This window comes from Hemiscyllium ocellatum, chromosome 35 (assembly GCF_020745735.1).
Source record: "Hemiscyllium ocellatum isolate sHemOce1 chromosome 35, sHemOce1.pat.X.cur, whole genome shotgun sequence".
NCBI lineage: Eukaryota > Metazoa > Chordata > Chondrichthyes > Orectolobiformes > Hemiscylliidae > Hemiscyllium > Hemiscyllium ocellatum.
The window spans coordinates 4,311,036-4,330,034 of record NC_083435.1 but is presented as its reverse complement, the minus strand read 5'-3'; the positions used below and the strand labels follow the sequence as shown (position 1 = coordinate 4,330,034).

Here is an 18,999-nt window from a genome sequence, read left to right as displayed (position 1 = left end):
CTGTATACACACTGTCAGGCAGGGACACGGCGCTGTATACACACTGTCAGGCAGGGACACGGCGCTGTATACACGCTGTCAGGCAGGGACACGGCACTGTATACACACTGTCAGGCAGGGACACAGCACTGTATACACACTGCACACAGTGTCACACACTGTCAGGCAGGGACACGGTACTGTATACAAACTGTCAGGCTGGGACACAGCACTGTATACACACTGTCAGGCAGGGACACAGCACTGTATACACACTGTCAGGCAGGGACACGGCGCTGTATACAAACTGTCAGGCAGGGACACGACACTGTATACGCACTGTCAGGCAGGGACACGGCGCTGTATACACACTGCACACAGTGTCACACACTGTCAGGCAGGGACACAGCACTGTATACAAACTGTCAGGCAGGGACACGGCACTGTATACACACTGCACGGTGAGGGCACTGCTTATCACTGGCCTCCTTTCTTCCTGGTGGTGGAAATTAAATAAAGATTTGTACACCTTGTGTCTCTCACTGTGTCTCACACCTGCACACACACAACATGGGGACTGGGGAAAATTTCAGCACTACCGCAGTTAGGCAGGATTTTAAAAAAATAACGCACAAGGATCATGGAGATGAAATCTTGCAAAGATCAAATGTGACAAGGGGTTCTCCTATTTCATTACATTCTACCACAGAGCATCAGGGGAGAAGGTGATGGCCTAGTGGCATTATTGCTGGATGACTAACCCAGAAACTCAGCTGATGAGCTGGGGACTCCGGTTCAAATCCTACCATGGGCAGAGAGCAGAGTCTGAGTTCAGTAAAAAGAGCCAGGAGTGAAGTTGACCATCTACCGATTTCAGACCGGACTCCCTCACCCAGACGGTTGTGAATCTGTGGGATTCCCCTCCCAGTGAGGCTACTGCGCTGAAGGTTTTTAAGGCAAAGATAGATCTTTGGAACAGTAAAGGAATGAAGGGTATGGGTGAGCGAGTGCATAAGTGGAGCTGAGGCCATGGAAAGGTCAGCCATGATCTTATTGAAAGACTGAGCAAGCTCGATGGGTCACATGGCCTCAGCCTTTACCTTATGAATCCATTATCGATTGCCAGGAAAAACCCATCTGGTTCACTCATGTCCTTTAGGGAGAGAAATGGGTCATCCTTCCCTGGCCTGGCCTACACGTGAGCCCAGGCCCACTGCAAAGTGCTTCACTCTTAACTGTTGCAGTTAGTGCTGGGCTATAAATATTGGCCTGGCCAGTGTCACTAACACCCCGTGAGTAAATGGCAAAAATGAGTCCCTTCTGTCAGAGATTTGACTGAATCTTTCACTGTGGCTGAAGAGCTGAGAGGGCTGGTTGCTGTCGAGGGGGCTGTGTAGGTGTGGCAGCGAAGGAGTGGAGATTAGGTTTCACAGCTCCCTTCGAACAGCCCCAGTCCGCTCAGTCCACCCTGCCATCTGTCTCCCTGAGTTCAGCAACAGCCTTACCACCAGCTACAGACAGCCATTTCCCTTTTAGCCATCAGCTGTCTGGAGGCAGCTGCAGTGCACAGCCTCCCGAAGTGCTGGGACCTCACCAGGAAGTGTACCCGAAAAACATTCAAAGGTGCACAAGCCTTCGGTGGGACTTAAAGGTGTTGGGCGGAAATCTGTGTGTTCGCTCTGGCACACGGCCATGGCTGGGAAAGGTGCCAGTTTCAACAGAAACCCTTCCTTAAAAAAAACACTTCATTCCGACTTTGGGATGGGCAAGGACAGATAAAAGTCAGTTGACACACTGACTGCAGTTCTAACACCACGCTATCTGCAAAGTTAATGACAGGGTTCTCCGCTCTACCTGCTGACAAGGTGGAAGGGAGGAGGTAACACATTCTGGCAATGTCCTTCCATCCCCCACCTCCCTGCTTGACCCAGGACTGGGGGACACAGTGGGTCACACACTGTCCTTTCCCCCCTCCCTCTGGGACTGACTGGGACAGTGGGTCAGACACTGTCCTTTCCCCCCTCCCTCTGGGACTGACTGGGACAGTGGGTCAGACACTGTCCTTTCCCCCCTCCCTCTGGGACTGGCTGGGACAGTGGGTCAGACATTGCCCTTTCCCCCCCCTCCCTCTGGGACTGGGGGAGACAGTGGGTTACACTCTGTCCTTTCCCCCCTCCCTCTGGGACTGACTGGGACAGTGGGTCAGACACTGTCCTTTCCCCCCTCCCTCTGGGACAGTGGGATCAGACACTGTCCTTTCCCCCCTCCCTCTGGGACTGGCTGGGACAGTGGGTCAGATACTGTCCTTTCTCCCCTCCCTCTGGGACTGGGGGAGACAGTGGGTCAGACACTGTCCTTTCCCCCCTCCCTCTGGGACTGACTGGGAAAGTGGGTCAGACACTGTCCTTTCCCCCCTCCCTCTGGGACAGTGGGTCAGACACTGTCCTTTCCCCCCCCCCTCCCTCTAGGACTGGGGGAGACAGTGGGTCAGACACTGTCCTTTCTCCCCTCCCTCTGGGACTGGCTGGGACAGTGGGTCAGACACTGTCCTTTCCCCCCTCCCTCTGGGACAGTGGGTCAGACACTGTCCTTTAACCATTCCCCTGGGGGTACGTGGCGATCCACACTCTGAAACGATGTTGGGAAAGTGACCTTTTCTGTTGCTTGTGAAGATTTCAAAAAGCAAAGTTTGTTTGAGTGTTTTTCGATCCAGTTTCTTTTGGGTGTGGATCCACCCCAGTAAACAGACGTTACCTGGCACCGATTCAGTTTTTGGCTGATATTTTCATTCAGCGAGCCCACGGGCGCTGTGGGAGGGGAGACAGAGAGTACTTCTCTATTTGTGCATCAGCAGGAAGTATTGAGCTGGATTGTTAATGCAAAAGATGAACAGCATAGTCACAGAGATAAAAAGCACGGAAACAGACCCTACAGTCCAACTCGTCTATGATGGCCAGATATCGGAAATTAATCTGGCCCCATTTGCCAGCACTTGGCCCATGACCATTCCTATTGATGTACCCATCCTGATGCCTTTTAAATATGGCCAATGAGCAGTTGTTTGCTCATGTCTGACTAATGCAAGATCTCTCTGCATAAACCTGACCCTGTCCCGTACCTTGCAATGGCATTGGCTCACTCCAATTAACAACAGACCGAGCATCAATCACCGTCTGTGGGACAGATTTCCAAACTTCCAGAGGTGTGTAAGCGTAGCCCCGGGTGTCCAGGAATGTGCCGATGGGGTGGATTAACCATGGGAGATAAGAGGTAATGAGGTGGGATGCCCTTTGGAGGGTCAGTGCTGTATCGATGAGCTGAACAGCTTCAGTCTGCAGTGTAGGGGTTCTATGATTCCCAGAGGCACTCCCGCTGTGACTGGCTCCAATCTCTACACAGAGAGTAGTAAGGGTATGGAATGCTTTGCCTGCAACGGTAGTAGATTCGCCAAGTTTAAGTGCATTTAAGTTGTCATTGGACAGGCATATGGACGTAGATGGAATAGTGTAGGTGGGATGGGCTTCAGATTGGTGTGACAGGGCGGCGTAACATCGAGGGCCGAAGGGCCTGTACTGCGCTGTAATGTTCTATGTTCTATATTGCTCCCTCCTCCCAGACAACAGGAGCACTGCAGTTTCGCACATCGATCTATCTTGATGCTTGGAAACTCTGGCCAGATCACAGCATTAACCGTCTCAGGATCCCAGAATGTCCTTGCATCATCGCCACCTCACTCTGAGATGTCCATGGTTCCACAGTCAATACCTCCACCTTCATGGTGGGTGATTTAAGTCCTGTTTTGCTTAGTTTAGATTACTAGATTCCCTACAGTGTGGAAACAGGCCCTTCGGCCCAACTAGTCCACACTGACCCACCGAAGAGTAACCCACCCAGTCCTATATCCCTCTAACTAATGCACCAAACATTGTGGGCAATTTAGCATGGCCAATTCACCCGACCTGCACATCTTTGGACTGTGGGAGGAAACCGGAGCACCCAGAGGTAACCCACGCAGACACGGGGAGAATGTGCAAACTCCACACAGACAGTCGCCCAAGAGTGGGATCGAACCTGGGACCCTAGTGCTGAGAGACAGCAGTGCTAACCACTGTGCCGCCCCCTTAGTTGAAGGGTGAGGGTTAGGCTGAACCTGCCCTAACTGATGAAGCACTGTGCCCTCACTTCATTCCCTGACTCTGACAAGCAACTCTTCAGCAAGGCACACCAACAACTTTCAATCGCAAGGTCCAATGGTCTTGCACAGAATTGTTACCGAATGTGGCCGTTCAGCCCATCACACCTGAGCTGCTTCTATCACCTCGTGCCTTTTGTCCCCATATCCCTGCTCATCATTTCTATCTACATAATCCAATGGCCACCCCCCACCCCGCCCAAACGGCTCGATTGGACCAGTCTCCACCGTGTTTCCAGGCAGCTGGGAGCAATGGGTAATGTCTTGAGAAGTGAGGAGGTCACCAACATCTGACCTTGCCTCAGGGAAACCTGTTGAACAGTGGGGTAGACATGGGGGCGAGGGCAGCAATGGATTGGCTGAGGCATGGATGGCTCACTCAGCGCAGCACCTCAGCATCCAGTTTCAGGTCCTCCATCACTCTGAGGGAGAGGTGAACTTCCAACCTTGGAGCAGAGCAGGACAGAGGGAGCCCTGACCTAGCACAGCTGCTCAGGCCAAGCTTCAAGAAAAAAAACCCAGAAACCGCTGGAGAAATGTAACAGGTCTGAAGGGAGAGAGAGAAAGCAGAGTTAACATTTCAGGTCCTAGACCCTTCTTTCCTGGTATTTTGACCATGAGACAGAAGACATAGGAGTAGAAATTAGGCCATTCAGCCCATCACATCTGCTCCACCATTCAATCATGGCTGATAAGGTTCTCAACCCCATTTTCCCGCTTTCTCCCTGTAACCCTTGATCCTCTTGATACCCAAAGAACCTATCTATCTCCATCTTAAATACACTCATGAGCTGCCTTCACAGCCTTCCTTGGCAATGAATTCCATAGATTCACCATAGAGTCATAGAAATGTACAGCACGGAAACAGACCATTCGGTCCAACCCGTCCATGCCGACCAGATATCCCAACCCAATCTAGTCCCATCTGCCAGCACCCGGCCCATATCCCTCCAAACCCTTCCTATTCATATACCCATCCAAATGCCTCTTAAATGTTGTAATTGTACCAGCCTCCACCACATCCTCTGGCAGCTCATTCCACCCTCTGCATGAAAATGTTGCTCCTTAGGTCTCTTTTATATCTTTCCCCTCTCACCCTAAACCTATGCCCTCTAGACTGGACTCCCCTACCCCAGGGAAAAGACTTTGCCTATTTATCTTATCCATGCCCCTCATAATTTTATAAACCTCTATAAGGTCACCCCTCAGCCTCCAACGCTCCAGGGAAAACAGCCCCAGCCTGTTCAGCCTCTCCCTGTAGCTCAGATCCTCCAACCCTGGCAACATCCTTGTAAATCTTTTCTGAACCCCTTCAAGTTTCACAACATCTTTCCGTTAGGAAGGAGACCAGGATTGCATGGAAACCACTCTCTGGCTGCAGATGTTTCTCCTTATCTCCACTTTAGAAGACCTTCCCTTTACTCTAAGGCTGTTCCCTTGGGTCCTAGTCTCTCCTACAATGGAAACATCTCCCCAACATCGACTCTGTCCAGGCCATTCAGTATTCTGTATGTTACATCCCCCCTCATCCTTCTCAACCCCATTGAGTATAGACCCAGAGTCCTCAAACATTTCTCACTTGGGACCATTCTCGTGAACATCCTCTGAACCCCGCTCGAGGGCCAGCACATCCTTCCTGAGATATCGGGTCCAAAACTGTGCACAATACTCCAAATGTGGTCTGCCTGCCTGTAAACCCAGGAATGAAAGCCATCTGGCCCATGTTCCAGTCTCCCTCCACCTGCAGCTGCTGGCATCGTGGTCTGACAGAGGTCATTTGCCCAGCCAGAGGGTCGCAACATCGCAATGGTGAGGGGGTCCAACAGTTGGTTGGGACTAGGCCCAGAGAAGAGGGAAGTGGGAAACTTTGTACCCCATCCGACCCATCTGCTGGAAATATCCAGGGTGGTGGGCAGAGAAATCAGCTCTTATTAACAAGGCCGAACAGCTGCGCCCATTGTCCATGCCTATTGCTAATTGAGCCTGGACGTCTGTAGTACTGACAGACTCAGTGCTGCGCACTCAGAGATGCTCTCATTCAGCTCAGACCTTAAACTGATGCTATCTACAGCAGAGGGACAAATTCCCACATCAAAGAGTTCATGCTGGTCAATGTCTATCTCTCAATTTGTTGATAGTCTCATTGGTATTTGTCTGCTAATGGGATACCATGTTTCCAACAGCAATAAGTGCATAATCCAAAGAACCTCATTGGCTGTACGTTGCGTTAAGATGGTCCTGGTGTCCCACCAGGCAGACACATCGGTGCAAGTTACTTCTACAAAGACCATAAGCTCGTCACAAACTATCTGGAAACAGTGTGGGGGCTATCAACTGCTTCCAGTCAATATCATGGTCTCTTTATCTGTAACACCAGCCCAGATCAGGGTCAAACCAGTTCAGAAACACAGGCTCACGATCGGTATCATTGGAAGTTAAATGGAATAACAATATCAAGTGGTACTCTGACTATGATTACTGAGCAGTGTGGACAGACAGGGAACAGTTGCTGCTGGGGTGCCCAGGTTCGAGGATGGTGCGTGTCAGCCTGGATGGGCCTTCAGCAGAGTCAGGGTGCTCAGTGTTAGCTCCATACATTCTCCAAGATGTGGGGACAAGTTATCACACAGGCAAATGGAATGGGCAGTTCCACCCTCTGCTGTCACCACTCTCCCTCATGGTTGAGCTGCTGAGCCTTGAAGTGTCTTGGTTCGAGAGGGAGGCCACGCTGAACGCTCAGCAATTTTCTCCTCCCAGTCAGGGATAGCAACACTGCCACGCTTTCTGTCAACATTGAGCACAAACCTTCCCCTTGCTGTTTGGCTGCACTTTCCTGCTGGGAGAGGAGGAACCTGCTGGGACAGGGGAAACATGCTTGGAGAGAAGGAGCCTGCTGGGATGGGAGGAGCCTGCTGGGAGAGGAAAAACCCGCTGGGAGAGTAGGAACCTACTGGGAGAGAAGGAGCCTGCTGGGACAGGAGGAGCCTGCCAGGAGAGGAAAAACCTGCTGGGAGAGGAGGAACCTGCTGGAAGAGGAGACCTTGCTGGGAGAGACCCTCCTGATGGAGATGGGTTTCAGGCCTACAGATGCAATGGCCTGTCCATTGATTCCAGATGAGCAGGGCTTTGATACAGACAGATGCAACTTTCTGGGGATGGTCACGTTGGTCTGGCAATCTCTCCATCTGATGAGGTTTCAACTCAGCCCTCAGCAGTGGGAAGCTCTCCAGGATCTGAATGGGTTGTGAGCGGACAGACCAGGTTTCACTACAGTCGAGGAACATGGATCAGCACATGGCCCTTTGCTGATTTCCAGGGGTCCCTGTTGTCTGAAGAAGCCAGAGCAGGCACAGTGCTGCTCCTCTTCATCCATGGTCATCCCTTGGGAAAGCCGGTTGCTAAGACACAGAAAGTTCTGCATGTGGTCAGAAGTCACTGTTTCCAGCCGGACCATGGAACGTTCCTGGAGGATCCCGGCCAAGGTAGCGTTTCCTCAAGGTTGTGATTGAAGGTCCTAGTTGTCCATGGTGGGGTGGGGGGGAGGAGAGTGGGGTGGGGGGTGGGGAGGGGGGGATGATGAAAGGTTTTGCTTTTGTGTGAAGTCAAAGAGTTTCCAGTAGATCTGGGCCCCTGACACTGGGCAGTCAGTGACGGGCGGATGGGGGGACAAGGTGGGGGTAACTCACAGCCGTGCGTGACCCTGGTCTGCCTGTGAAAGATCTCAGCTCAGGAAACTGGAAAACAAATTAAAGAGGATCTCCCTGGGGTTTGTTACTTCCCGAATCACAGTTTTATTCAAGTAACACAGCTCACGGGTTTTCAGGTTCAGCCCCATCACATTCACTTTGAGAGTTCAAAACCACCCATTGACTTTATTCCTGTCATAAGATGAGCTCATCACGGTTTGGCCCAGCATTTCCTGCCCCTGTCCCTAGTTGCCCCCCTTGAGAAGGTGGGGGTGAGCTGCATTTCCTGCCCCTGTCCCTAGTTGCCCCCCTTGAGAAGGTGAGGGTGAGCTGCATTTACTGCCCCTGTCCCTAGTTGCCCTCCCCCTTGAGAAGGTGGGGGTGAGCTGCATTTATTGCCCCTGTCCCTAGTTGCCCTCCCCCTTGAGAAGGTGGGGGTGAGCTGCCTTCTTGAACCGCTGCAGTCCATGTGCTGTGGGTAGACCCACAATGTCCCTTAGGGAGGGAATTCCAGGATTGGGACCCAGCCACACTGAAGGAACGGCCGATATATTTCCAAGTCGGGATGGGGAGGGGCTCGGAGGGGAACTTGCAGGGGGTGGGGTTCCCATGGATCTGCTGCCCCTTGTCCTTCTGGATGGAAGTGGCCTTGGGTTTGGAAGGTGCTGCCTGAGGGTCTTGGTGAGTTTCTGCAGGGTATCTTGTAGATGGTACACACTGCTGTTACTGAGCATCGGGGGTGGAGGGAGGGGATGTTTGGTGAGTTTCTGCAGGGTATCTTGAAGATGATACACACTGTTCCACACATCGGGTGGTGGAGGAAGTGAATGCTTTGTCCCTGGATGGTATCGAGCTTCTTGAGTGTTTTTGGAACTGCCCCCATCCGGGGAAAGTAGGGAGTATTCTGCTCCTGAGTTGTGCTTTGTCGATGTGGGACAAGCATGAGGAGACAGGAGATGAGTTACACAATGCTGGATTCCCAGTCTCTGACCTAATCTTGCAGCAACAGTATTTATATTTAGATTACTGACAGTGTGGAAACAAGTCCACACCGACCCACTGAAGCACAACCCACCCAGACCCATTCCCCTACATTTACCCCTTCACCTAACAATACGGGCAATTCAGCATGGCCAATTCACCTAACCTGCACATTTTTGGATGGCGGGAGGAAGCCAGAGCACTGGGAGGAAACCCACGCAGACATGGGGAGAATGTGCAAACTCCACACCATCCACTTCGATATGAATTGAACCCGGGTCTCTGGCGCAGTGAAGCAGCAGTGCTAACCACTGTGCCACCGTGTCACCCACGGGTGTACAAGATGTCCAGTTCATTCACTGTTCCAGAGTGATAGAGCCATGGAGTCCTTCAGCATGGAAACAGGCCCTTTAGTCTCAACTGGCCCATGCTGACCAAAATGTCCATGCACAAAAATCTATTTCCTTGCTCATATCCTTCTAAACCTCTCCTGTCCATGTGTCTGTCCAAATGCCAAATAAATGTTGTTCAGATACCCACCTCAACCACTTCCACTGGCAGCTCATTCCATATGTGTATCACCCTTGGTGTAAAAATGTTGCACTCAAGTTCCCTTTTATTCTTTCCCCTCTAACCTTAACCTGATGCCCTCTAATCCTTGATTCCCCAACCCTGGGAAAAAGACTGAGTGCATTCACTCTATCCATACCTCACATGATCTTATACACCTCGATAAGGTCCCCCCTCAGTCTCCTCAAGAGCAAAGTACTATCTTGTCCAACCTCACCTAGTAACACAGTCCCTTCAGTCCTGGCAATATCCTTGTAAATTTCTTCTGCACTCTTTCTAGTTTAATAACATCCTTCCTATAGCAAGGTGACCAAAACTGAACACAATCCTCCCAAGTGTGGCTTCACCAACATCCTGTACAACTGCAGCATGACTTCCCAACTTCTGGGTGACACAGTGGCGCAGCGGTTAGCACTTCTGCCTCACAGCGCCAGAGACCCGGGTTCAATTCCCGCTTCAGGCAACTGTCTGTGTGGAGTTTGCACATTTTCCCCATGTCTGCGTGGGTGCTCCAGTTCTCTCCCGCAATCCAAACATGTGCAGGTTAGGTGAATTGGCCATGGGAAATTGCCCAGTAGTGTTAGGTGAAGGGGTAAATGTAGGGAATGGGTCTGGGTGGATTGCTCTTCAGAGGGTCAGTGACTTGTTGGGCCGAAGGGCCTGTTTCCATACTGTGAGTAATCTATACTCAATGCCCTGACTGATGAAGACCAGTGTGCCAAAAGCCTTCTTCAGTGGCCTATCTTTGACCAAGCTCTCTGTATCCTTGCTAACCAGCGGAGAGGTCCGGGAGGACTGGCAAATAGCTAATGTTGTTGCTCTGTCCAAGAAGGAAATAGGGATAATCCAGGAAACCACAAACCGACGAGTCTCACATCAGTGATTGGGAAGCTATTGGAGAGAGTTCTTCAGGGTAGGGTTTATACACACTTGGAGAAGCATGGCCCCATTAGAAACAGTCAGCATAGCTTTGTGCAGGACACATCATGTCATACTAACTTGACTGAATGTTTTGAGGAGCTGACTAAGGATAGAGCGATGGGTGTTGTTTAATTGTTCAAGGATTTTAGTAAGGCTTTCAACAAGGTCCCTTATAGTAGGCTCAGCTAGAAGATGCATGGGATCCATACTGACTTGGTCACGTGGATTCAGATTTGGCTTGGCCATAGATGGCAGAGGGTAATGGTGAAAGGGTGTTTTTAAGGTTGGAAATCTGTGACTAGTGGTGTTCCACACGGATCCATATTCGAACCTCTGCTGCTTCCGTCATTTATAAGTGACTTGGATGAAAATGTAGATGAGTGGGTTAGTAAGATTGCAGATGATACAAAGATGGTGGAGTTGCGGATAGTGTAGAAGGTTGTCAAAGGATCGAGTGGGATATAGATCAAATGCAATTATGGGCAGAGAAATGGCAAATGGCGTTTAATCTGGGTAAGTGTGAGGTGCTGCACTTTGAAAGATCAAAAGTTAAAAACAAGTATACAGTTAAAGGCAGGACCCAGGACAGCACTGATGTACTGAAGGATCTTGGGGTTCAAGCCCATAGTTCTCCAATCTTGGGTAGGGTGGTAAAGACGGCAGATGGCATGCTCGCTTTCATTGCGAGTGAGACAAGGGGAAATGTCTTTGCTGCCTGGGAGATGGTGGGAAGGAGTCTCCATAGGAGGTTTTAAAAAAGAGCTGGAGATATATTCGAAAGTAATGAATTTAGAGGGCTACGGAGATAGGGCTGGAGAATGGGACAAGCTGGCTTGCTCTTTCAGGAGCGAGTGCAGACACAATGGGTCAAATGCACCTTTTGTATTGTCAAATTCCATGACTTAATACTGAAGCAGTACATTAACACATAGCAGTCTGAACATCAGATTATTTCATATATTTAACAGCAAAACAGCCCTATGACAGACTGCAGTCACTGGGCACGAACTGTCTAAATGTCAGATTTTAATAATTTAAAAACTCTTTAATTTATTGAGCTAAGTCTGACGGAAGGAACGTGCTGGAGAGTGAATGAAAATAAGAGGGCGAATGCATTCAGCGCTGAAACAGTTTGGTAAAGATACAGCCAGGATTTTAATAAAGACTTTTAAATTAATAGACCTAAGGCAGACAAGAGGAATTTGACACAGTGTGAGTGAAAACCACTTTATGAATAATAAAGGTCCCCTGGTCTGACAGAGTGAGAACGCAAAATGAATGTTTCATGCTGGATTAAAACAGCCAGAGAACAGGGGGTTGGCATTTTGTTCACTTTTTTTTCCATAATGCCCTATCCACCTGTGACTCACTCACTCATTCTCACTTCCTTTCTCCATTAGCTCTCAGATTAGCTTTTCCTGTTCACTTTATTGGCCTCTTTCTTTCTCTTTATCTGTAGTGTTTTTTTGTCTTTCTTTCTCCCACTCTATCTCCCAAACTCTCTCTTTGTTTCTCTCTCTCTCTCTCTCTCTCTCCCCCCACACACACATTGCTCCTGTTCTCTCCCTCCCTTCCTTCCTGTCTTGCTCTCTGTTCCTTTCTGCCTAATCTCTCTGACTAGCACACAGACAGATGCGAATGGTTCACACCGAATGACTTCAGTCCCTGGGGGAGGTGGAGAGAGAGCTGTCCCTGCTGTGGAGGAGCCGAGTGTCAGAGTCATTCACCAGTAGCCCAGAAGCTTTGACATACATTGTTCACCCGTGCACAGGCGCACAGCTCCACCTTGGCCCTGGTCCAATTCCAAACAGCAGCTGTCTCCTGTTTTTTCTTCCAGCAGAGAGCAGGGAGTTACGGTGCAGTTGATCAATCCAAGAATGGCCTGAGGTTGTTCCAGGCCTCTGTGAGCAATGGGGAGTCATAAAACCCAGGGTCAGAGAGACAGAAGGAACTTGGTGTACAGTGTGTATATGTTAGTTGAAACTCAGAATGGGATGACAGGAGGGAAATAGCAAAACCTCAAAGGACAGCTAATGATTCAACTCATCCAGGGGGACACACGGATAAGAACAGGTGTAATCTGGTTTTGCATCAAATCCAGTTTCTAACCTGGAAGGAAGAGGGATTTATAAAGGAAATTGAATGGGCACTTGAGCCAAATAAATCTGTAGGGCTATGGGGAAGGGAAAGAGGAAGGTGATGGATTGGACTGTTCTGGGGAGAGGCTAACATGGGCTGGGAGTCATACAGCATGGAGGCCTTTGGTCCAATTCATTGATATCGACCAGATCTCCAAACCTAATCTAGTCCCATTTGCCTGCATTTGGCTCATATCGCTCTAAACCCTTCCTATTCATATATCCATCCAAATGCCTTTTAAAGGGTTTGGAGGGACATGGGCCAGGTGTGGCAGGCGGGACTAGATTGGGTTGGGATATCTGGTCGGTATGGATGAGTTGGACCGAACGGTTTGTTTCCGTGCTGTACATCTCGATGACTCTATGACTAATGTTGTAATTGTACCAGCCTCCACCACTTCCTCTGGCAGCTCATTCCAAATACGCACCATCCTCACCATGAGAAAGGACCTCAGGTCGTTTTTATATCTTTCCCCTCTCAACTTGAACCTATGCCCTCCAGTTCTGGACTCCCCGACCCTGGGGAAAAGATCAGATTTTAAACCTTGTCTATTTATCCTATCCATGCATCTCATGATTTTATAAACTTCCATAAGGTCACTCCCCAGCCTCAGACGCTCCAAGAAAAACAGCCCCAGCCTATTCAGCCTCTCTCTGTATCTCAGACCCTCCAACCCTGGCAACTCCTTCCTGAGCCCTTTCCAGTTTAGCAACATCCTTCCTTCAGCAGGGACACCAGAATTGAACGCAATATTCCAAAAGTGATGGGCTGAGTGGCCACTGTCCGTGCTGTAATGATTCTGCAGCTTAGATTTTCACCATTGGGCTGGAGAAAGGTCAGCTGCTGTGGTAGTGCACCTTCTGAGGGTGACCCAGGGCAGCTGTCTAAGATTGCCATTTCACACTGTGGGGGTCAGGTACACGGGTGAGACTGATGTGAGACTGGGGGGGGGTGCGGAGACCCTGGGAATGCCCAGATCGATTCTCTAACACAGCAGCCGAGCAAACAGCATTAAGCTACACGCTCCTTAAATCTCAGTCCAAAAACCCAGCATTCCACCTGCTCCTGTCGTATCCTTAACTGGAATGTTGGGTTATTCCCTTTCAAGGAAATGTGGGAATCTGAGCTGAACTGGGAGCTGGCTGTTTTAGTGATTGAGTCTCAAGTGTGCTGGCACAGCCAGGAATGAAGGAGGCTCATGGGATACTGAGCTTAATTACAAGAGGAATTCAGTGGGTAGATGCTTGGTTTCGACCAGGACAGACTCGATGGGCCGAAGTGCCCTTTTCTGTGCTGTGGAATTCTAGGATGGGGTGGCATGGTGGCTCAGTGGTTAGCACTGCTGCCTCACAGCACCAGGGATCTGGGTTCGATTCCCACCTTGGGTGACTATCCGTGTGGAGATTGCACATTCTTCCCGTGTCTGCGTGGGTTTCCTCCAGGTGCTCCAGTTTCCTCCCACAGTCCAAAGATGGCCATGCTAAATAGCCCATAGTGTTAGGTGCATTAGTCAGGGGTAAATATAGGGTAGGGGAATAGGTCTGGGTGAGTTACTCTTAAGAGGGTCGATGTGGACGTGTTGGGCCGAAAGGCCTGTTTCCATACTGCACAGAATCTAATCTCTAAAAGTCAAGATGTTGTGTTACAGTTCCACGGGTAAGACCACGTCTCGAACCCTCTGTGCTGTTTTGGTCTCCTTGTATAAGGAGGTGGTCCACAGGAGGTTTCTCAGATTGGATCGAGTAGGACAGACTGGGCTCTTGTCCCCTGGAGTGTAGAGAGTGAGGGGTGATTGGATTGAAGTGTATAAGATCCTGGGCTGGGTGGGGATTTGGAAAAAGGGATGATTTCCTCTTGGGGGTCAGTCCAGAACTGGGGGCTGGAGGGGGCGCCACTGGTACAAAAGTAGGGGTCAGCCCCCCTTTCCCCCCCTCCCCCCACCCCCCAGGACAGGGACAAGGAGAATGGCGTTCTCTCAGATGGTTGTGTGATGGTTGTGTGTGTGGAGCTCTCTGTCTCAGAGGGTGGGGGTGTGTGTCGGGACATTGAATATCTTTCAGATGGAGATGGGTTGGTCTGTGTGAGGGAGGGGGCGGGGGTACTCGGTGGGGGGGGGGGGCAAGCAGGAACATGCAACTCGGAACACAGACAGCTCAGGCTCAAAGGGCAGAATGGCCCCAGTCCTACTCCTATCACTGATATGTTTGTATGGCCCCAGGAGAAGATGGGGGGGTAGTGAGCAGATGCTTTGAACGTTTGCATAGTGTTTGGTGCAGGAACCGTGCTGTGGGGAAGGGAGTATCACATACACACATGGCAACGAACGAGATTTGGATCAAGAATAAAGTAAAACAAGATAAAATCCTCAACTCTGGCTAGGACGATTGAGATCATGCTGAAAAAATCTATCCCAGCTGCCAATGTTGTCTGCAGGTTATTACTGAGTGTGGTCTCTGTCTTTCTTTCCTGCTGTCAGTTTAACTCAAAGATTTGTTTTCGATCTCCAGCACACGTTGATAAAGTGCAGTGACATCAAGAGAAAGCAGATTTCTAACAAGGCAGACAAACCCGGGGTGCATAAAGTTAAAAAAATCACACAACACCAGGTTATAGTCCAACAGGTTTACTTGGAAGCACACTAGCTTTCGGAGCGATGCTCCTTCTTCAAGTGTTTGATGAGGTGGTTTGGAGCGACGCTCCGAAAGCTGGTGCTTCCAAATAACCCTGTTGGACTATAACCTGGTGTTGTGGGATTTTTAACTTGATACACCCCAGTCCAACACCGGCATCTCCAAATCATGAAACCCAGGGGTTACTGCTAAAGGCCGGGTGGTGAGCTCTGAATCAGGTTGGGGGCACCACTGAGAAGGTGGCATTTAGTGCCCATCAATAATTTAGTGCCCTGAAGAGGATGCTGGGCAAGGTGTTGAATTGATGTGGGTCATTGCTTATGCCTGAAACATTGACTCTCCTGCTCCTCAAATGCTGCCTGACCTGCTGTGCTTTTCCAGTGCCACACTTTTTGAGTCTGACATATACACGCTGTATATCAAGTTCCTTCTCACTGCCTCAGATGTATGAATGAAAAAGTGTTAAATATATTGATACACACACACACACACACACACACCTGAATACTTTCTCCTTGACTCAGCTCAATAAATTAAAAAGTGTTAAGAATATTGATAGACTGACATACATACAAGGTACACCAAGTTCCTTTTCTCTATCTCAGGTTTATAAATATATTGATAGACTGACTTGAACACACTGCACCAAATTCCTTTTCCTTGCCTCAGATAGACTCATAGATTCATTAAGATGAACAGCATGGAAACAGACCCTTCAGTCCATCTCATCCATGCCAACCAGATATCCCAACCCAATCTATTCCCACTTGACAGCACCCGGCCCATATCCCTCCAAACCCTTCCTATTCATATATCCACCCAGATGTTGTAATTGTACCAGCCTCCACCACTTCCTCTGGCAGCTCATTCCATACACGTACCACCCTCTGTGTGAAAATGTTGCTCCTAAGGTCTCTTTTATATCTTTCCCCTGTCACCCTAAACTCTATGAATTAAGGAGATTACAATGTGGTGTTGCAGACTGTGCTGTCCACTGTATATTCAGTCCTTTCCTTCTCCTTGTCTCAACTGTCCGAATTAAAAACTACTAAATATATTGATGAACTGATACGTGTACACTGCCAGCAAAACTCCTTCACCCTTCTCGGGTTTATGAACTAAAAAGTTCATTCACTTTGGAAGTTGGATTTGAATGCAGAATACAAGGTTAAAGGCAGGATTCTTGGCAGTGTGGAGGAACAGAGGGATTTTGGTGTCCATGTCCATAGATCCCTCAAAGTTGCCGCCCAAGTTGATCAGGTTGTTAAGAAGGCGTATGGTGTGGTGGCTTTCATTCACAGGGGGATTGAGTTTAAGAGCTGCGAGGTTATGCTGCAGCTCTATACAGCCCTGGTTAGACCATACTTGGAATATTGTGTTCCCCCATTCTGATCGACCTCATTATAGGGAAAACGTGGAAGTTTTAGAGAGGGTGCAGAGGAGGTTGACCAGGATGCTGCCTGGACTGGAGGGCATGTCTTATGAAGAAAGCTTGAGGGAGCTAGGGCTTTTCTCCTTAGAGTGAAGGCGGCTAAGAGGTGACTTGATCAAGGTGTACAAGATGGTGAGAGGCATAGATAGAGTGGATGGCCAGAGACTTCTTCACCCAGGGCAGAAATGTCCATCACAAGGGGGAGTAATTTTAAGGTAACTGGGGGAAGGTTTCGGGGAGATGGCAGAGGAAGGTTCTTTACGCAGAGAGTGGTGGGTGTGTAGAATGCTCTACCAGCAGTGGTAGTAGAGTGGGATACATTAGGAACATTTCAGCGACTCTTAAATAGGCACTTGGATGATATCATTCCTGACGAAGGGCTTGTGTCCGAAACGTCGAATTTCCTGTTCCTTGGATGCTGCCTGACCTGCTGCGCTTTAACCAGCAACACATTTTCAGCTCTGACCTCCAGCATCTGCAGACCTCACTTTTTACTTGGATGATATTGCGATGAGAGGTGTGTGGGTTGGTCTGATCTTAGAGTAGGATAAAAGGTCAGCACAACAGTGAGGGCTGAAGGGCCTGTACTGTGCTGTGCTGTACTATTCTATGTATATATAGATGAATTAGTGCACAGACAGACAGTACACCAAACATCTTATTGACTCAGATCTGTAAATTAAAACATGTTAAGACATATACAGGCTGTAAACAAGATTTCTCCTTGGCTCAGATTGATGTATTGAATATATAGATAAACTGACACATCAACACTGCACCGAGTGCCTTCTCCCTGTCCCAGCTTTATGAATGAAGGCGATTCCAGCCTGATGTTGTGGTCTGTGCTATCTAGTGGTTGAAGGGACTGGAGTTGCTGAGTTTTAGTGAAGAGGCACTGACCTGCTGCTGCTGCTGCCCAGCTCCTGTGACCTCCCGCGGGGGTATCTCTCCGGCTCTTCCCGGGTTGTTGGTACCGGGAGCAGCCCGGGGCACTGTCCGGCTCCGGGCTGCCGGCTTCCTGCTGCAGGGCCGCCCTGATCCCGGCCAGGAGCCGGGGGAAGGTGAGCCTCCCGCTCGGCGCTGCTGCTCTCCGGAGGCAGCCCATCAGTCCGGCAGGCAGCGCCGGCTCCCTCCGGCCCTCCCCCGGCCAGCGGCTCTCTATCTCCCGCAGCTCGACCCAGCCCCGACCCTCCTGGTCCAGGATGTCGAACAGGGTCCGCAGGCTGTGCAGGAACGAGCGGGGCTCCGGGTCCCGGGGGCTGAGGTCCTGGGGAAGGGGGTCCCTGGGGTGGGGGTCCCTGGGATGGGAGTCTATGGGATAGGGGTCCCTGGGGTCGGGGTCCCTGGGATGGGGATCCCTGGGATAGGGGTCCCTGGGATGGGAGTCTATGGGATGGGGGTCCCTGGGGTCGGGGTCCCTGGGATAGGGGTCTCTGGGATGGGAGTCTATGGGATAGGGGTCCCTGGGGTCGGGGTCCCTGGGATGGGGGTCTATGGGATGGGGATCCCTGGGATAGGGGTCTCTGGGATGGGGGTCTATGGGATGGGGATCCCTGGGATAGGGGTCTCTGGGATGGGGATCCCTGGGGTGGGGATCCCTGGGATAGGGGTCTCTGGGATGGGGATCCCTGGGATGGGGATCCCTGGGATGGGGGTCCCTGGGATGGGGGTCTCTGGGATGGGGATCCCTGGGATGGGGATCCCTGGGATGGGGGTCTATGGGATGGGGATCCCTGGGGTGGGAGTCTATGGGTTGGGGGTCCCTGGGATGGGGGTCCCTGGGATAGGGGTCCCTGGGTTGGGAGTCTATGGGATAGGGGTCTCTGGGATGGGGGTCCCTGGGGCGGGAGTGGGGCTGGAGCTCCCGGGACAGCGGGTCCCGGTGCAGTCTCGGCCGGTTCTCCCGGTGGTGCAGCTCCTCGGACCGGCTCATTGCTGCAGCTGCCCTCCCGGGGACCAGGCAGGGAGACTCTGCCTCACCCCCTGGGGCTCTCCATGTAGACAGCACTGCAGTCCCTCACTCAGCTCACCCTGCTCCCCGGCTCTGAGAGCTGCAGGACCAGCCCTGGGCGGAGAGCTGAGCTTTGGACAGAGCCAGCGGGTGGGGGCTGGGGGTGGGGGATGTTTCTCTGAGAGAGAGAGTGTGTGTGTGTCTGTGTGCGCGTTTTAACTTCGGTCCTGGGTGTGTTCCTCTGCCTGTGCATGTGTGTGTATGTGTGAGGAGCAAATTATTATTTACTTTCAACACATGCAGGCGTCTTTGTAAAATCCCGGGGTTTCAAAACACTTCTTTCTCATTTCACTGCACAGTTTTAAAAGCTCAGAAATATAAAAACAATGTGTGTGTGGTTTTGTATGCGTCTGCGTTTGTGTACACTTATGAGTCATAGAGATGTACAGCACAGACACTGATGGTCCAACCCGTCCATGCCGACCAGATATCCTACATTAACCTAGTCCCACCTGCCA

At 50.6% G+C, this 18,999-nt stretch overlaps 1 protein-coding gene across 2 annotated transcripts in view; it reads right to left on the bottom strand.

Annotated features, from left to right (window-relative positions):
- The window catches only part of LOC132832872 (suppressor APC domain-containing protein 2-like), a 42,465-nt gene extending 23,746 nt beyond the window's left edge, over positions 1-18,719 (bottom strand). For both annotated transcript variants that reach the window (XM_060851070.1, XM_060851071.1), the window contains exon 1: positions 17,431-18,719. In XM_060851070.1, coding sequence (XP_060707053.1) covers positions 17,431-18,463 — 1,033 coding nt within the window. In that variant the 5' untranslated portion in view covers positions 18,464-18,719. The remainder of the gene's footprint in view (positions 1-17,430) is intronic.
- Positions 18,720-18,999: the final 280 nt, after the last annotated feature.